The 18950-nt window shown below is 38.0% G+C and overlaps 1 protein-coding gene across 4 annotated transcripts in view; it reads right to left on the reverse strand.

Annotated features, from left to right (window-relative positions):
• Positions 1–1468: 1468 nt before the first annotated feature.
• The window catches only part of TTK (TTK protein kinase), a 39525-nt gene continuing 22043 nt past the window's right edge, over positions 1469–18950 (reverse strand). For 3 of the 4 annotated variants that reach the window (XM_042803244.1, XM_042803242.1, XM_042803241.1), the window contains exons 7-23: positions 18279–18387; positions 18105–18180; positions 17937–18031; positions 16775–16874; positions 15927–16017; positions 13740–13921; positions 13479–13615; positions 11200–11326; positions 9996–10088; positions 7823–7980; positions 7587–7738; positions 6225–6349; positions 5849–5929; positions 3688–3864; positions 2875–2965; positions 2563–2660; positions 1469–2144 (exon numbers count right to left, since the gene is read on the reverse strand). In XM_042803244.1, the coding sequence (XP_042659178.1) occupies positions 2055–2144; positions 2563–2660; positions 2875–2965; positions 3688–3864; positions 5849–5929; positions 6225–6349; positions 7587–7738; positions 7823–7980; positions 9996–10088; positions 11200–11326; positions 13479–13615; positions 13740–13921; positions 15927–16017; positions 16775–16874; positions 17937–18031; positions 18105–18180; positions 18279–18387 (1982 nt within the window). In that variant the 3' untranslated portion in view covers positions 1469–2054. The remainder of the gene's footprint in view (positions 2145–2562; positions 2661–2874; positions 2966–3687; positions 3865–5848; positions 5930–6224; positions 6350–7586; positions 7739–7822; positions 7981–9995; positions 10089–11199; positions 11327–13478; positions 13616–13739; positions 13922–15926; positions 16018–16774; positions 16875–17936; positions 18032–18104; positions 18181–18278; positions 18388–18950) is intronic. The other variant, XM_042803243.1, reaches the window with a different exon arrangement.

An 18950-nucleotide genomic window follows, 5' to 3' on the forward strand; every position in this document is an offset into this window, starting at 1 on the left:
AAAGTATCTTGGGTTTAGAGTAGCATTTCTTCTACAGTGGGGTTACAGTATTGGTGGATAAAGAGCAACTGACATAATCTTTGTTGGTGACACAGACAGTGGGACTGAGGGCACCCCCGGCAAGTTTGCTGATGACACCGAGCTGTGTGGTGCGGTCGAGACACTGGAGGGCAGGGATGCCATCCCGAGGGACCTGGACAGGACGGAGAGGTGGGCCCGTGCAAACCTCGTGAAGTTCAACAAGGGCAAGTGCAAGGTCCTGCCCGTGGGTCGGGGCAATCCCAAACACAGATACAGGCTGGGAGAGGAGTGGATTGAGGGCAGCCCTGCGGAGGAGGAGTTGGGGGTGTTGGTGGATGGAAAACTGACTGTGAGCCAGCAATGGGCGCTCACAGCCCAGAAAGCCAACTGTGTCCTGGGCTGCATCAAGAGCAGTGGGGCCAGTGGGTAAGGAAGGTGACTGGCCCCCTCTACTCCACTCCGAGACCCCACCTGGAGTGCTGTGCCCAGCTCTGGGGCCCTGGCATGGTTTGAGCTCAGAAGGCAACTGAGCACCACACAGACACTCACTTGCCCCTGTTTCTTCCCACAGGATCCCAGTCTCCTTTGGGTGCAGCCACCTTAATTGTCCATCTGGAGCCCCTCACAGGCCATAAATCAGTGTCTGCTCCACCCTAGACCTCTGGGGGTGGGATGCCACCCTGCCATCTCACCACAGGATACAGGGGGGTCTCTGCTCTGGCACACCTCCCCCCGCTTTCTTCTTCCATTCCTCCACTGACCTTGGTGTTCACACAGATGTTGCAACTCCTCCTCCCAGGTCCATTCTTAAATACATTATCACAGTGGTGCAGCTGATTGGCTTGGCCTTGGTGCAGAGGTGGGGCTGACTTGGAGCCTGGGGAGCTTTAAAAAGTTTCTTACAGGGGGCTACCACTGTAGGCCCCTCACCTGCACCAAAAACCCCACCACTCACTCAAAGCCAGGACAGGCCCCCAGCATAAGGAAGACAGGGACCTGCTTGAGCAGGTCCAGAGGAGGCCACGAAGATGAGCAGAGGGCTGGAGCACCTCCCTTGTGAGGTTGGGCTGAGAGAGTTGGGGTGGTTCAGCCTGGAGAAGAAACGGCTCCAGGGAGAACTTATAGCAGCCTGACAGTACTTAAAGGGGGGACTACAGGAAAGGTGGGGAGTGATTGTCTGTCAGGGACTGTAGTGATAAGACAAGGGATGACAGTTTTAAACTGAAAGAGGGTAGATTTAGATTAGCTGTAAGGCAGAAATTATTTTGGGTGAGGATGGTGAGGCCCTGGCCCAGGGTGCCCAGAGGAGCTGTGGCTGCCCCCTCCCTGGAAGGGTTCAAGGCCAGGTTGGACGGGGCTGGGAGCACCCTGGGCTGGTGGCGGGGCAGGGGGGGAAGTAGTAGATCATCTTCAAGGTCCCTTTCCAACCCAAACCATGATTCTATGATTTTTAATAGAACAAAAAGATATTTTATTTATACAACTTCAGAACAGTACTGGTATTTCTACCATGTCATTTAAACACAGGAACAGCTCAAAAACTGGGTGACATTTACATGTCTCTACCAGTATTGTAAATGATCACTTATATTTCCTTAGTTATGATCAAAACTGGATGCAGAGGTAGTCGCTGGCAAAGAGCAGAAGCGCATAATATTCTGTCATAGGAGATATTTCAAAACACATTTGCATGTTTTTTATGTACATCAACTAGCATTTTAGGAACTTTTTTTTGTTTTAACTTCAGGGCCATAAAAGAGCTCGAAGATTCTCATAAAAGTTTCTGTACTCCAAAGACCATGATCACCAACTAGCAGTTTTCATTGTTCAATCCACGTGGTATGCAAAGAGTGAAACAGCCCACAGTGAAGAGCACTGAATTAGATTTTTTAATTATCTGCAAAGCATTATCAGAAGACACAAAAAACATTTAAAAATGTGAACTTTATGTTGAGTGTCCTTTTAAAAGCTAGCAGCATAAAATATTTTTTGAACAGACCAAACATCTCTGTGGCATCCTGAACAATAGTATATCATTTTGTTGTCCATGATTTTTGACTCCCAAGTTTTGCAAATGCTGATACATCAAGACTTTTACCACTGTTGCACTGTTCATATAAAGTCTGAAAGTTAATAAGAACACAAGTATTCAGGTGAACACAGTTGTATGACACATGGATTCAAAATTATCTTTATAACAAATATTACTATTTAAAATAAGTCATCACATACTGAAATATTCCAAATTCCATACTAAAATTTATCTCTCAAAACAGAAAATAAAGATACACTTAAGGCGGCCTAGTTGTATCAGGAAAGAAAAAGCTAAAATCAAGATTACCATCTTTCCTTCAGCCCTTCCTGCTCAGAAGGATGTAGAGAGATTCTGCATGCTTGCAAACAAACCTACTACAAAGTGCAATGTTTTTGCAGCTGTGATTAAAGCTTTGATATGTGTATCCTTTCAGCTTTCACTACCAAACATTCTAACCTTCATTTGCATGAACATGTATTAGCATACAAAACAGAAAATTTACTTACCCTAGCAGCTCTAGAGATAGAGTTGGGAGAATTCAAGCCAACAAGCTGGCCAAGGATACGTTTCATTTCCTCTGTTGTTCCTTTTGCATTTGGAACACCTGCAGTTAATTTATAATTATGCTAAAGTTGTATACAACTACCTGTAAATTTGTAAGTTTGTAAGATATTTAAGAATTAAAATACTGAAGTCTTTTCTGAAACATACACTAAAACAGATTTTTACAGCAGGAAGTGGAAAATATAAAATATTTCGCTTTATTAAACAGAATTATAAATATTGTTTAATAAAAATGTTTTTTAAAATAAGCATACCTGTTTGACATTGACTTTGAATTTGAACATAGGGATGTACCAGCAACTCCGAAACAGATATTCTTTGCTTAGGATTTCTTATTAAACAGCACTGCAAACGAAAAAAGAATGCTCTGCCTATAAGTTAAGAATTTTCCTAAGAATTAACAATGAGGATCTTTAAGAGATCCTGTAGATCCATGTCATAACTTCTTACTGTCAAGCTACATATTCAGAAAGACTCAGTACAAAACAGATTAACTTAATTGCCTTCATTAGCAATTATCTTCAGAGTAAACTCTGGTATCCTATTTTACTCAAGCAACAATGTCGGAAGACGTTAAGAACAGATCCTACAATATCCTTTTATACCAAATGACACAAAGTGACACTGAGATTTGAAAGTTAAGGGGATAAGTTTCTGGATTTCAGTTTGTTACCTGCTGAGCAACACCAATTAGGGCTCGAGTAAAAGCATAGGGCAGGTTTCAAAAGCTGACAAATATGCAGGGTGAGGGAAAGGGGTGGCATGTACAAGAGCTAATATATTTACTTGGCCTTGGTCAGCCAAAAGAGTTAAGCCAGGCTGCTTTATGTATTTACTTGTTTATTTGCTACTGAGCTGGAAATAGACTTTTACTAAGGAAACTATATGAAGTAGCTCTAGCTTCATTCAGTCTTCTTTTGGAAGAAGGCCTGTTATTACGAGTAGCAGTAAACTTTTATTTATGAAAAAAGTTTCTCAAGCACAACTGATTCGGTTTAAGAAAATATGCTTAAAAAAATAAAAATTTGTCATTATTTGAATCAAAATTCATCTCAAGGGACAGTTACCTTTAGTACATCTTGAAGATCCTTCTCAGCAATATCTGGAAATTCTATTTCATAACTAGGATCAACAATAGCATGTAGTTTATTAATTGGATTTGTTATATGTTGAAATGGAGTCCTTCCATATGTCATACAGTACAAAATGCATCCCAATGACCACACATCACTTTTAGGACTTATCTAATAAAAACAAAAAAATTAAGAATACTCTTCACTTAAGGAAGTGTTCATTTAGTCAATTTATCATAGAATTGTACAGTAATTTCAACTTAACAGGAAATCTTTTTTACATTGGATAACAGATCTGAGCAGCTATCACAGAATGACCAACACAGCATGCCATTACCTATTAAGACAGTGATGTGGCTTCATTCACTAATATTCCATAAAAAAGCTATTTTTATTAATTAGCTTTGAAAATCAACTTACCTGAGCAACTAACTGAAAATAAAATTAAAGGTAGTCCTTTAAGTCGAACAGCAGGATTTTAATTTTGGATTTATGAATAAATACAACTAAAAGCATACTGAATTCAGTCCAGAAACCAATGAGACATCACAGCTATGTCCTCAGAGTGGAAAGCCATAGTTCACTTCCTCTAAACAGGGTTTAAAGGATTAAAAACCAGATTTCAACCACCACACCTGGGCTGTTCCTTACAGGAAGATTTTTCACTACTCCTGTTGAAGCTGAAGCACTTTAAGAAAAGCGTGTAAGACTGGGGGAGCAGGGGAAGAAGAGAAACATGGGGAAAGAGGCACATGGAGTTTGACTCCCAGCACAATTAGATTTTTGCTTAGGTGAGCAGAGCTCCAGAACAAGTCTGCACTTTGCATGCGATTTTTAAAAATACAAAAAAAGGCTAGAAATATCAACCTTAAAATAAATCCATCTATAAAACTTTCTATTCTATGTTTAGAAAGACAAGATTGTTCCACTACACTGTAATACCTCCATTAAGTCACAATCTTTGAGTGTGTATATGCATGTACATATGAACATGGATTATTTTCTTCAATACATTTCCACGAAACTATGTATCCCTTAACTGAAGCTTGACTGCCAATGTGAAATTGCTTTCCTCTGTACTTTCCTCATCATTCACATTCCATTGCCCTGAAGCTATAAGAAGTTCTACAATACACAGAGAAATTAATAGGATACACAGAACTCACGTGTCCCCTAAAATACAAGACTTCATTATATCATCTTTTAAAAGACCTTATTAGGTATCACTCATTTCATATAAAACACAGAAGAATTAAACTCACTTAAAAGAATTAAAAAGTATGACAATGGCACAAGCACCATCATATCCTCTTGTTTAAGCAAACATCCTAACCATGTTTTATATCAGCCAGCAAATTTTCTTGCTTTCAGAAAAAGATTTCTAAGCCAAGGTTATTTATGAAGAACGTTAAAATGCAGCTGCGCTGCAGCTAACAGTACCATAAAAGCTCCATGAATTTTTGGCAGAACAAAGGTAAAACAAAAGGGCATAAGCAGCACTATAGGCAATGAAGTGACTGAGGAACGATTCTCTCTCGGCTTCATGGAAGATCCTCTCAAACACTCCCTGAAAGCTCTAGCCTGGAGTGATTTCAGTGCAAAGGAGGGCCTGTCAGGGATGCACAGCGTGGTGGACCCTTAAGATCCTCAACAGACCGTTGTAACATCAGTCATCGGTACAGCCTCTGATGTGACTGTGAGAAGGGAGTTGGACTCAAGTGATCCTCATGGGTCCCTTCCAACTTGAGATAGCCTATGATTCTATGTAAAAGGCTGCATGCATTTCACTGTACTCTATATATTGCTGTTTGATAACATAGCGGAAGACTTTCATACTGCTCCATTATCAGTTTCAATATTATCATTATATTATCATCAGCTCCTCCAACACCCAAGCCTGTGCATCTGTTTTGCTTTCAATTTTACTCATTAATTCAGCACTTAAATTTTTTCTAAACACCATCTGAAAAATGCTTTCAAGTACTTGAGAGGAATAAACTCAGCCTTCAACCTCTGCCCGCCACCATCACAGCACAATGGATTTCTTTATGTTCTAGTTTCAGTGGAAGACTGAGAAAACTAAGTCTTAAGATATAAGCCTGAATTACTTTCTTCTTAACGTGAAAGGAACAGGAGAAAAAAGGTCATATGTTACCTTAGATCGAGATTTTCCATTTTCTCCATAGGAAGACATATCTTTTATTGCTTCAGGTGGCATATAATTCATTGTGCCAACCTAACCATAAAACCAAAAACATTCCTTTAAGTGAAGCATGCACTTAACTCACTTGATAAAAAGTTAGATTTTTGTCTCAAACCACTGAAAAGCACCTTGAAAATTTGTTTCTATTAAGGCTCAAGGTCACTATTATTCATTCAATAAAAACATGTAAAAATTCAAAGATTTCTATGTATAAAAATTCAGCATAAAATGTCAGTATTTATTTAACTTACTGCATTAATCAACATAATCAGCAAGTACTATAGCACTTTACAGAAATGTGTACACCAACTTTCCAGAAGTATTTCACCTGAGAATCTTTAATGATGCTTGTCACATCTGGCTGCATTTGGTTTGCAATGCCAAAGTCAATTAGTTTTAACATTCCATCAACTATCAGAAAGTTTGCTGGTTTCAGATCACTGTGAATAATACCTGTAAAATAGATTTTAAAGTCAATCTAGGTTTAGTCAGTCTACATTACTACTATGGGGTTCTTTTACTGCTCAATTCCCATAAACCTTGCACAGAGAAAAGGTGCAGATCAGCTTTACCTGGCCAAAACCAAACTATTCTTTGCAAATTTCATAAAAGTATTTCCATTTCTTTTTAAACAGTTAAGAGACTTGCATGAGTTCATAGTCCGAATTATTACTTATTCAAATCTGGAGGCATCCCAAAATAGCTCCAAAAGACTTGAGTTGCAAAGTATCTCTCAGTTAGGGATAGGCCCTCTAGCTGTATGTGCACTGCTGTTCTGGAGCAACTCAATGGCCTGTCTTTTCCTGTAGCTTTCTCTTAAATAATCAGCTACGCAGGTACTTAAAGGAATTATATTGCTTAGTCTGATGTTTTCTGCTTCCTGATCTTAAAGGTATCATTCACTGATGATTACATGAGTGACTTCTCACAAACCCTACTTACATGATTTATTATGAATTTTGGCTACTATCCATATAATCAACCAATCCATCTTTATATTTTGGAGAATTGTTTGTTTCAAGGACACATCACATAATAAGTAGGCTCTATTTCAGCAGGTCTTGCTGTCTTTCTATATTATTGAATGTTCTAGTGTTCTTGTGCTGTAAAGAGGTGATGGTTTCTGCTATATGTATAGTTCTCCATTTTTTTTTTCTTAAATAGAAGGATCCAAATCTGCGCTCTCTCATGCTGTACAGCAAAACAATACAGATGCATGCACTTCAATTACATAGGTAAAGATGAAAGGAGAGCCTGAAGAACTATGAGAAAAAGCTGAAACACTATGTCAAAGCAAAGATGACAGACGTGTAAAAGCTGTCATTAATGTCAAAGATTATTTGGAGAGGATGAGTGGCTACATTTGCATGTAATGGAGAACAAGCAGTATTGGGAGTATACAATGTGGTCTAATACAGAAAAGATTAATTTTCTGGCTGTTGCAAGGAAATAGAAAGCATTATACAATGTTACTTTGAGATCCCTTTGAATTAGCAAAGTCAGTCTACTGCTGCATCAAGACCTACTCATCTTGTTTCACTGACTTTTTTCCCAATACAGTGAATACCCATCTTTGAAGATCACTAAGCTAACACCAAAACTAAGCACAGTACCACCTCCCAAACTTAAACACATTCACATTATCTCTGCCATATAACCTATACAAATACCTAGAAGTATTTAAGAATACCATATTCATGGATTGTGTGAACAGCTTCCAGCATATTTTTCCAATAGCTCTTTCGTTCCAAAGGATCAATGTTTTTCTTCTTTTTGAGCCAGCTATTGAGATCAATATTTCCACACTCCATTACCATGTAGATATGATGATCTGTAATTTCACTAAAAAAATATACTTATGTTAAAATTTAAGGCAACTTCTTTATATAAAAAGATACTACTTTAATAAAATTAGTGTTTACTCACTATCCATAAAGACGGATGATCTTATCACTATGTTGCTGCAGTTTAATCAAATGAGCAATTTCATTCTTATAGCTCTCAACAGTGTGTTGATCAGCTTCCTCTAGATTCACATATTTGACAGCATACAGTTGCTTCTTTTCATTCAGTACTTGAAACACCTGAAAAACAGTATCAGTAACTTCATTCAATACTAGTTCTGATTTACTATGGTCCTTCATCTCACCACAGTCAGAATTTCAAAGGAAAGGTGTACCTTTGCAAAAGGAAGAAGCAAAACTAAACTTACGAAGAACTTCATACAAGACAGCGCAAAGAAAAATTAAGAAAGAAGCCATCAGTTACAACAGAAACAACCCTCTATCAGAAGCTATCTTGGCACCACATTGTATTTCACCAGGTGCATTTGATCACAAGTCTAAAATGTTCCTAAGATAAAGAACACAAACTAACACCTCCCACAGAGGTAAGAGTTTGACCTGCCACTGCACATCCATTTTGTCACACCAAGATGACTTGTAGGTTAGACCACACAGCACGTAAGAGGATGAGAACACTGAGCTCATTCAGTCAACATGAGAAGGCTACAGGGAACCTTATTGCTCTTAAGCTATTTAAAGAGAATATATGAAAAAGTCTCCTCTTGAACATCAAAGTATGAGAGGCAACAGGCATAGCTAACAAGGAAAATCCCAACTAGCTATTGGGAAGTTTCTTTCGCCATCATGTAGTTAATCAGGAGACCGGGTTGTCCAGAGAGGCTGTGAACTCTCCCTGGTGATACTCAACACTCAGCTACAAAAGACCATGAGCAACATGCTCTATTTTGGCCTTAAGACCATTGGACCAAGTGACATGCAGAGGCCCCTTCCTTCCTACCTCACTCTGCAACTGTACACTTCCAACACAGGAAGCTTTTCTTCCTGCAGCTCCCTGCTGTCTGGAAGCTAGCCAATGTTATTCCAATTTACAAGACAGTCACGAGGAAAGACCCAGGAAACTACAGACCTGATAGCCTAACCTCAGTTCCTAGAAAAATTACAGAAATCATACTGGGTGCTACTGAAAGGCATTTAAAGGGCAATGCAATCATCACGCACAGTCAACATAGGTTGACAAAGTCCTGTTTAACTAACTTGATATCCTTCTATGATAGGGTCACCCGCCTAGTGGATGAAGGAAAGGTGGTGGATGTAGTTTTTCTAGATTTTAGTAAGGCTTTTCATATTGTCCCTGACAACATCCTTCTGGACAAGTTCTCCAACTGTGGAATGAGTGGGTTCACAGTGCACTGGGTGAAGAACTGGCTCAATGGTAGGGCTCAAAGGGTTGTAGTGAATAGGGCTACAACTGGCTGGCAACCAGTCACCAGTGGTGTTCCTCAGGGTTCAGTTCCAGGGCCAGTTCTGTTAAATATATTTATTAATGATCTGGCTGCAGGAGTTTAATGCACCATAAGCAAGTTTGCAGATGATACAGAACTGGGAAGGGCTGTTGACTCTTGAGGGACAGGAGGCCCTGCAGAGGGACAAACTTTTTAGCAGGATCTGTTGCAATATGACAAGGGATAATGGTTTTTAAACTGAAAGAGGGTAGATTTAGACTATATATAAGGAAGACATTTTTTACAATTAGGGTGGTGAAACACTGGCACAGGTTGCCTAGAGAGGTGGTAGATGCCCCCTCCCTGGAAACATTCAAGGCCAGGCTGGATGGGGCTCTGAGCAACCTGGTCTAGTGGAAGGTGTCCCTGCTTGTTGGGGGGGGGGGGTTGGACTAGATGACCTTTAAAGGTCCTATCCAACACAAATTATTCTATGATTCTATGATACTGAAACATTTAAAACCAACTTCCCATCTCTTGTAACACACAGTGCATGAAGCTTCATTTTCATAATAATACATTCATTCAGTTATTATTGCAGGCTATCTGAAGACTCAGAGAAACCAGCATTGTACTAAATCTAATCTGTGCACTACATTTCTTCTGTATTCAGGAAGAAAAAAGTCTAAGCATAGCATTACAACAACAGATTTCCAGATTATCTGGGACACTGAAACACTTTGTACGTTAGTGCTAGGCACTCCTCACTGGATGGCTTCAAGATGCATGTTTACAGTACAGCTACTATTGTGTGAATCATTGACTGTCTCAAAGGATAAAAGAGCATCTTACCTTACTTGAGCCTCCACTGCCTATTTGCTTTAATATTGTATAAACTCTTCCTTTGATGGCAAGACATTCATTTGAAGGTATAGAAGCTGGAACCTGTGTACACAGAGAAAAAGTTAAGAAAGTAACTATTGGTATACATGCAGCAGAGCTGCTTAGATTTCTACTTTTTAAGTTACTACGCTTTAAGTTTTCTAGGTCTTCCTGAACAAGATAAAGTGTAACAAAGCTAAACTTTAAATATGTTTGTCTTGAAAGCTAAAAATCCCCATAGTAAAAGTATTTGTGTAATGATCATCACTTGGCATGTAACATTATTGAACTCTTAAAAGATAGCAATGCTCTTCACACTGGAAATCCAGAAAGGAGTGTTCCTTAATAAAGCTTCTCAGATCATTAGACACACCTCCCTCTTCACAGATAATGTTAGATACTAGATTATCTAAGAGACTTTCAGTCACAGCATGCAACTAACTTAGATCTGTGCTCAAATCACCTACTATTTTATTCGAAGCTAAATACTAGCTAACAGACTTCAGTGCTGTGAAGCTGAAACAGCCTGTATTGCCTGTACCCGTTACACTAAGCTGTAAAACAGCCACAGATTTTAAATATTAATCCTCCTGTAGTAAGCTTAAACCTATTCTCCAATTCTGTCTACAGCTGGGAAGATTCCTACCTGAATGTGTAACCCATCTAAGGTAATCCATGTTAACATGATTTCAGGCCACTACCAATGCACCAAAAGTTGTAAAATCTAACAAAATGGAGAAGGAATGTAATTCCTCATTCTTTCACTTGCCTCAGACTCTTATGGTTTTTAAACACAGACTGCTTCTCTTTATGGGTACTCCACTGTAATGGGTAGTACCACTATAAAAGCATAGCAGAACAAAGATAGTGACTCTACTTTTTGCCTCTGTCATGAAGTAGAATCTGAAAAGGCTTAGATTTCAGACACCAAGGCTTCAGGATTTTGACACGACTGAACTGATTTTTCAAGAGCTGACTTATTTTACCTACAGACACACACATGAAGAAACAGTTTTTTTGAGAATAAGCAATACAGACTTCTTTCCATTACTCATCCAGAAAAATGAACAGCAACTTTATATTAAAAATATATATACATACATGTATATATTGAACCTAGTGTCCAATGAAAATATGTACTGAAAAATGGCAGAAGACAATCTAAACTTGTTACCTGCAAGCCAACTTGATTTTGAAATGGAGTTGCTGGAGTATGTGGTAGGAAATATGGGAGCTGGTTGTAGGGAGTAGAAATTTGACATCCTGGTAGAAAGTTGTTATTTACAACCGGCGTTCTGAAACTAAAGGAAGTAATGAACAATATCTGCATTTAGTTGTAATTAAGATTATTCTAACAACAAAGTTGAAATCTTCAGTGCTTCTTGCAAGTTAAGCCCTATTGACTAGGAAAAGTCCAAGCCTCTGCTACATTCAATAATTAGCATTAGGACCACTTCAACTTCTTGACAGAGAAGTCCTTTAGAAGTACACTTAAACTATAACATAATTAGGAAATATTTCTTAAAACAGTAACTAATTAAATCCCCATCTTCAAATACTAGCTGGCGCTCCCCACAAACTGGAAGATGAAAGCACCATATAACTAGAAGAGCTGACCATAAGACAGTGTCATGGTTTGAGCCTGGTCAGCAACCAACCACCTCAGCTGGTCACCCTCCCTTCCCCCTCCCCACCTGGGAATGGGGGAGGGGATCAGAGGGGTGAAGGGAGACTCGCAGGCTGAGATAGGAACAGTTTAATAATGGCAATAAAACGAGAACAATAACGATGATGGGGGGAAAACAAAAAGAAATATATAAACAGGCAATGTACAGCGTAATTGCTCCCCACCCGCTGACCAATCCCCAGCCCGTTCCCGGCCAGCGACCCCGAGGTACCAAGATCCCACAATCGCAATCCCAGAAGTGAGAGAGAGAGCGAGCCCCTTCCCGACCACCCCTCCTCTGTACAGTGAGCATGACGTGCCATGATATGGAATATTTCACTGGCCAGTTAGGGTCAGGTGCTGTGGCCGTGCTCCCTCCCTGCTCCCTGTGCCCTGGCACACGGGCAGGACGTGGGGAGTCGGAGAGTCCTTGAAGTCTCAGCAGCAGCTGAAAACATCAGTGTGCTATCAGCATTCTTACCATATCAAACCCAAAGCTAAATCCAAAACACAGCACTCATCTAGTCCCTGAAAAGGAATATTAACTCTATTTCAGCCCAAACCAGGACAGACAGCAAGATGACCTAAGCCACAGTTTTCTTTAGCTTACTGTTCTTTATTTAAAACCTTTTTAGATGAAGAGACAATTGGTTTTGGTTTTTTTTTTAAGTGAGCATATTGAGACCAACAACTTCAAGGCAATTAGGAGAGGGTTTTTTTTGTTTGAGAGCTTTAGCTACACTGTATATGAGTGGAAAAATCATGTATTTAACAAAACTAAAAATTGCAAGAATTTTTTTTTTTTTTTAAATAATTTTTTCCCTTGATGTTACAAAATATACTTTTTTCCCCCCATAGTATTTACAGAAACTGATACTAAGATCAGAACTGGAAAAGAGTTTATATGCCTAGGACTTTTTTTATAGAGAATTAAATGACAAAAGTTTAAAAAAAAAAATCAAAAGCATGGTTCTCACTGAACACAAGCATTCAATTCTGCATATTTACCATATGCCATACATACCATACATATTTTGTGTAATGAGAACTTAATTTTTTTAAAATTTCCATATTAAAGTTTGAAAGAAGCAAGAACAGAATCTATGCAAGGACTAATTTTATCAAGTTCCATCATGAGATGATATGCTTCATTCCCTACATATATTCTAAATTCTACAGCTACAGGAACAGAGGTCCTACCAACAGGAAACAGTGCTTACTCATCATACAGGATTGACCTATATGATTCATCATAGAGACTTATGAAAATAGTAAGTAATCATGTAATTAGAAAGATTTATCAACATATGCACAGGGGTTTATGCCTAATTTAAGATTGCATGAATAAACAAATGCAAGCATTTCTTAACTTGAGTGCTCGATTCTGCAAGCCTCTAGACTCCTTACACTTAAACCCACAGATACTTGCATCATGGGAACCAGACTGATACACAGTTATCAATCTAAAAAGCCTGTCAGCCACAAAAAACAAGACATCCAAAAGAAAGAGTCACATTGTAGGGATCAAAGAAAGAAGAAAATGGTGCAATAAGGATTTATTGATTTGATGGTGCACTTCTAAATGCTGAGAAGCTGACAGGGAAGACAAAGTTCCCTAAATGCAATCTGAAGATTAAAGTCAGGCACCTGACATCAAGTGTTAGAAGCACTCTGAAATCTTGTTTGCTATCTGAACAGAAAAGCTTAAGAAACCCTGTTAAAAAACTGCTAGTCTTTCCAGAGGTCGACTACGATTTGTGAGTGTACAGCTCGAAGAAGTGGCTTACCAGTCCATATAATCATTATATGTGGTGCTTGGTGTTCTACAAACATATGATGGATCGCTTTTCTTCGAAACACCATCTGGTGGTGATAATCCCTTTGAAACAGGATGACCAGATTGTTCAAGGCCTGACTGTTTTCCCTACAGAGGGCAAAGCAAAATATTATTCCACACAAGGAGCCATAACTAAGAAAACAGAAATAATTTTTTCAACATGTAAAGGCTGCTGCAGCTAGGAAGCCACTACATATTCTTGTTACTTTACCTCTCTACAGCAGCTTTTCTGTGTCACTTCTTGTATTGGCCATTTTTTTCTGGTGTTAACACAGTTTAGTTTAATCTGATCCAACTGCTTTCTATAGCTTTCACCAGTACTAGATTGTTGCTGTTGACTTTCCAGACTCCTTAGGTCAGGTACCTTCACCTCCTCATGCTGGACTTTATTTTCTGGGGAAAAAAAAAAAGATTATTAGCAAAACTTAATATTTAGTACTTGAAACAGTTTCTGGCAGATTATCGCCCAGTTTCTAGAAGAATTTTACCTTATTTTCTGCATCAGAATAAGTGAACACAGCTGACTTGCTGAAATCAGGCATTAAAAGGCACTAATGTAATCTTCGGGATTCATATTACACATTATAGTGTAGTAACATGACAACTTACTTCAAAATATTAGGATACTACTATAACAGTTACAGAAATACAACTGTTTCCTTCACCAACACACAGAACAAGATCATATTCATAATTTGTAGGACATCCTGGGACACTGAGCAAGTTTACGAAGCACAGAAGACAAGCTTATTGCAGTACTTCAAATTACAAGTCTGTTGTCTGTGACAACAGGCAACCTACAATCCAGTGTAACGAATGAAGCCAGGGGCATAAAGGGACAAAGCATGCTCCATCTCAGTTCCTTTTGCAGAGGTAACAGGACATTGAATTGGTGGAATATTGCAGGGCAGGATGCAAATAGCACAGCCAAAGAGTGTTCCTTCACATGCTTGTTCAGCTTTTTTCAAACAACTAAAAAGCAGTATCCCATGCTAAGCAGTAGTTGAGCACAATTCAGTTACCAAAGGACAGAGCTACTGCAAGTAGCATCTTGTCTGTAAGCTTGCATGAAGCACAAATAGGGAAAGTATGACCTGAAACCCAAACTGTTCCCAAGGCAAGTCAATGGGAAAGATTTTGCTGGGCAGGTTGAGGAAACACTGAAGTTGGAAAAAAACACTGTTTTTGAAAGGAATTATTTTTATTTCCTACAATAGGGAAGGTATGTGTATAATCCTAAATCCAGCTCTTGCAACATGATTAGACATTTTCATAAAATTTCTTCAGCAGTAAAAGAAATCAGAAAACTGTCTAGGGAGCTAGATTTGATGAAACACAGAAGTGGCAAGTAACTGTAAAAGATCAGTAACGTATTCCATATTCCACAGTGTTGCTGCTAAGTCACTAGTAGTAACCTTCTAAATTTTACCAGCCCTGAAATACTTGCTATAAATCTGAGCTATTCATAACACTTTCCAGAAAGACCACAATGTAAGGTAGTCTCACACCACCCCTATTTCTATGTCATGAGATGACTTCACACAGACTCCGTCCATTACTTAAGTAGAGCTTAGGTTATTTCTGAAATACATCAAAAATGTCTGTTTCTAAAGTAAGTTAAAAATCATTCCCCAATAGCACAGATGTTCTGCATTCAGAGAGAGTTGCAGGAGCTCTGCACTTCTTTCAAATGAAAGACAATGTCATGGTCTCACCTTTAAGCTTACTTCCACCAAAACAATCTCAGATTAAACTTCAACAAAAGATACTGGAACTATGGCATCTATAGAGTAAATTAGGAGCATATACAAGAAGTCACAGGAGAAGCAACCTACTAAAATTTGAGTCCATCTCAAAAAAAGTCTAAACAGACTACCCCTCATGAACTTTGTAATCCTTAGTCTGAATTCTCCCAGCCAACATCCACCTTTTTTTTGGTATAAATTAGCACTGTTATCTGATACTCTGGCAACATTTTTCTACACTCAAACTGGCAAGTCTTAATCTGAAACCTTGCACTTGCTATTCCAATGACTATTTACGTGTACTGTAAGAGCTAAGGACATAATGAATTAGCACTATACATTGGCATTTTACTTCAAGCCCAGCACTTCACGTTTACGGGTGCGAACAGTGGGTATTTTTGTGGGGTTTGGTTTTGGGGTCTTTGTTTGTTTTGTTGGGTTTTTTTGTTTGAGTTTTCTTTTTTAACAATTTTCAAAGATACCACTTAGAAGCCAAATTGTAATTAAATGCTCCTCAATTCCAAGCAGACCAACTTTATACCTTTTTGAAGAATATTTTATTTCACAATGCTTTTTTTTTTAACACACAGAATAGCAATTTTTCAATGCTTATTCTACTTCAAACTACTAAAATACCACATATTAATAGTTACCTTCTCTTTTCATCGCAAGACTTGTATCCATTTTGGTTTTGAGAGTTACAGTTGAATTGGTAGCGGTCTCCAAGCTGTTCTCATTCAACATCTGTAAACCATAAAGAATTTTTTTCTTGTAAGGACTAAAGAAAACAAAAAGCTTCTTAAAAAGAATCAAAGGAGATCCCAGGCATAGCGTCTGAAAAACATTTCCTTATGATATTTAATGACTGACTTACTACAAAGCAAATATGCTTCAGAAAATAGTGCAGAGTACACATAAAAGTATTACTGATGTTATTTTTAAATCCATTAGCACTCCGAATTTCCATCATACAGTTTCTATAACAAAGACCTAAATGCCTTCTACTATTGAATTCTCTTTTTTCAGGGTGGAGGGGAAGAAGCAAGGACACAGGACACAAAAATGCACAGCAGAGCTCAAAACTAATCTCTATCAAAAACCATAATTTACAGTTCCACAGAGCACTTAGTGAACTCAGTTAAATAGACTTCATTGAATAGAGTACTTCCCATGATAAAACTCATGAGTAGAGCTGAAAGCACGTAGTGAAGATGAAATCTGTTTATCTACTCATCATAAATCGTATGACAGATTTTTAACATCCCCACCACACTTCTCCCATCTGATGTATTTTTCAGAGAAAGTTCTTAATGCCTGATTAAGCCTAACAATCTCCAAAGTTAAAAGCCACAATTAATGTTTCTATTCCTGATTCTTTAACATAAAGGAGAATGCTACTTTGTCTGTCTTGAATTGAGAAAGTTGTTATTATTTTCCTTTCTAATACCATAGGACAGCCAGGTAGATTCCTCTATATCTATTTTTAAAAGATTTAAGTTACCTGTAAGTCTCTCAGGTCATATGAATCACCCCCACTACATTTTGGTTCTGGTGGTAGAAAAGGTGAAATGAAGGCTGTACATTTGGAGCTGGATACTTGCCTGTTGAAATAACATTGTTAATTACATCACATGCCAACATATAATCTAGCAATTGCTTTTTGTGAACTAGATGAAAAAGGCAGTTGTATGAAGACTTATGGCTACAAGTTTCAAATATACAGAAAAGCAAGTCCACTCAGACAGCCAAGTGAGAACCAATACAAAAAAACACCTGTAACAATGACACCATCATCCTATGAAATGACAAATGACTTAACTGGTTGTCTTCCCTAAAAAACAGTAATAAGCTATGGCTAGGATACTAAACCCCAGTGGCGTGTTCTAAAGTAAATCTTTTAAATACTTGCAGAACAATACTATTACGTGAAATACCTTGTTCCACTACTTTCAGACTCAGAATATTGGGCTTTAACCAACTTCTGAGAGGCTAAGTATGCAGTTTTTACTCTTTGGTTACATATTTCTCCCCAGAGTTACCATTTTTGCATTAATTTAATCACACATCAATAAGAAAGGAAGAAAGTTAGCAGAACAGACTTGGCTGGGGGGCAGAGTGGAAGCTTTCTCCTCTGTTTACTTTCAAGCTATGCTAGTCAGGTAACATGTAGCAAGTGCTATTTTAGTTGGCAGATTCTTCTGCTGCTGAACAGTTATTCACAATAAAATGAGCATAACCACTTTCTTAATACAATCATTATCATATGGATTATGTTAAGAAAGCTGATTTTAAAAATCTTTTGGAAGCTACAAGACTGCTGTATATCTAATTTTAGGAACTGGAATACACAAACATAAAAGTTTGAACAATGTGGTTTTTTTGTTGGTGGTGTTTGTTTGTTTTTTTGCCTTAGTCTGCATTTCTTTTGAGCCTACTGATTTGCCAAAAGAAACTGATCTTTTCATGCTCTCATACAAAGAATCTGAGTAGTAAGATAGGAAGTATGTTATAGCAATACCTACTACAACTCTAACGACTATTTGTCAAGAGTCTTTAGATCAATTTTAACGTTCTTAGCATCTGACATTTCCACTACCCAAGAAAAACACTGTTGAAAATGAGTATTAAAATCTGTTGTGCTGTAGCAAACCAAATAACCATACCTCTTCATAACACTAGCTGTGAGTGGGACATCCATCTTCACATCATCACCAGCATCAGTTACTAGTTTAACAGGAACCCTCCCAAAGGGGCAGGCCTACGAAAAATGAAAGTTACCAGGTGTGTAAAGCAGAAAGAAAGATTCTGAAGCAAAATGTTACATGTTCTACCTGGTTAGATTTGCTTAGTGGTCTTAATGGATTGTGGTAATTAACTAGAGCATCAAGTTCCTGTGATTTCTCCTCCCTGAAGGCAAGAAAAAACAAAAACACAACATTGTAGTGCATGTTTGGTTTTGGTTTAAATTATGTTTTAAGAAATTAAATAAGAAATCAAGCCATTACCCAAGCAAAAGTTTGGTAAAAGTAGAAGAATTTTCACCAGAATCATTCCTTTTTATGCTTCTGTGATTTCCAGCTGTGCTCTGAAGTCCAGACTCTTGTGTACTTGATACTGTAGGCAAATTAGGTAAATTATTCAGATAATATGAAGATAGTATTTGTTTCCAAAGAAAAAAAAAAATGTTCCTTCATAAATGAAACTTAAAAATACGTACATTTGCAGTAATCTAGTAATAGTGACATATCACTATTTTCTACTGATCCAGATAGACAATTTATATAATTATATAAGACATGATAATTCAGATGAAAAAAGAAAAAACCCAAACACAGACTTACAGCCAGAAGGAGCTTTACAGGATAAGCACAAAATAGCCTGTAACAATTGTTAAATATATTAGCTACTCATTTTCTACACAGCTAGTTGTAAACTATGTTTAAACACATGAAAGGGAGATTCAAGGTGTCCAAAGACCATCCAAGCAATTTAACTTCTAATTGAAAAACCTCACTGTTAATTTTATCCTATATGCAGAAGGAGGAATAACAACCACTAAAACCACTGATTTAAATAGTATCCCGGGGGAGTGAGGAAGAAACCTACACTTTCAGAGCAAGATTATTTTCCAAATCTACATTCTGAGAGTAAACTTCCACTCCAAAATAGCATCATCT

This window comes from Tyto alba, unplaced genomic scaffold, assembly GCF_018691265.1.
Source record: "Tyto alba isolate M040663 unplaced genomic scaffold, T.alba_DEE_v4.0 Super-Scaffold_40, whole genome shotgun sequence".
Classification (NCBI taxonomy): Eukaryota; Metazoa; Chordata; class Aves; order Strigiformes; family Tytonidae; genus Tyto; species Tyto alba.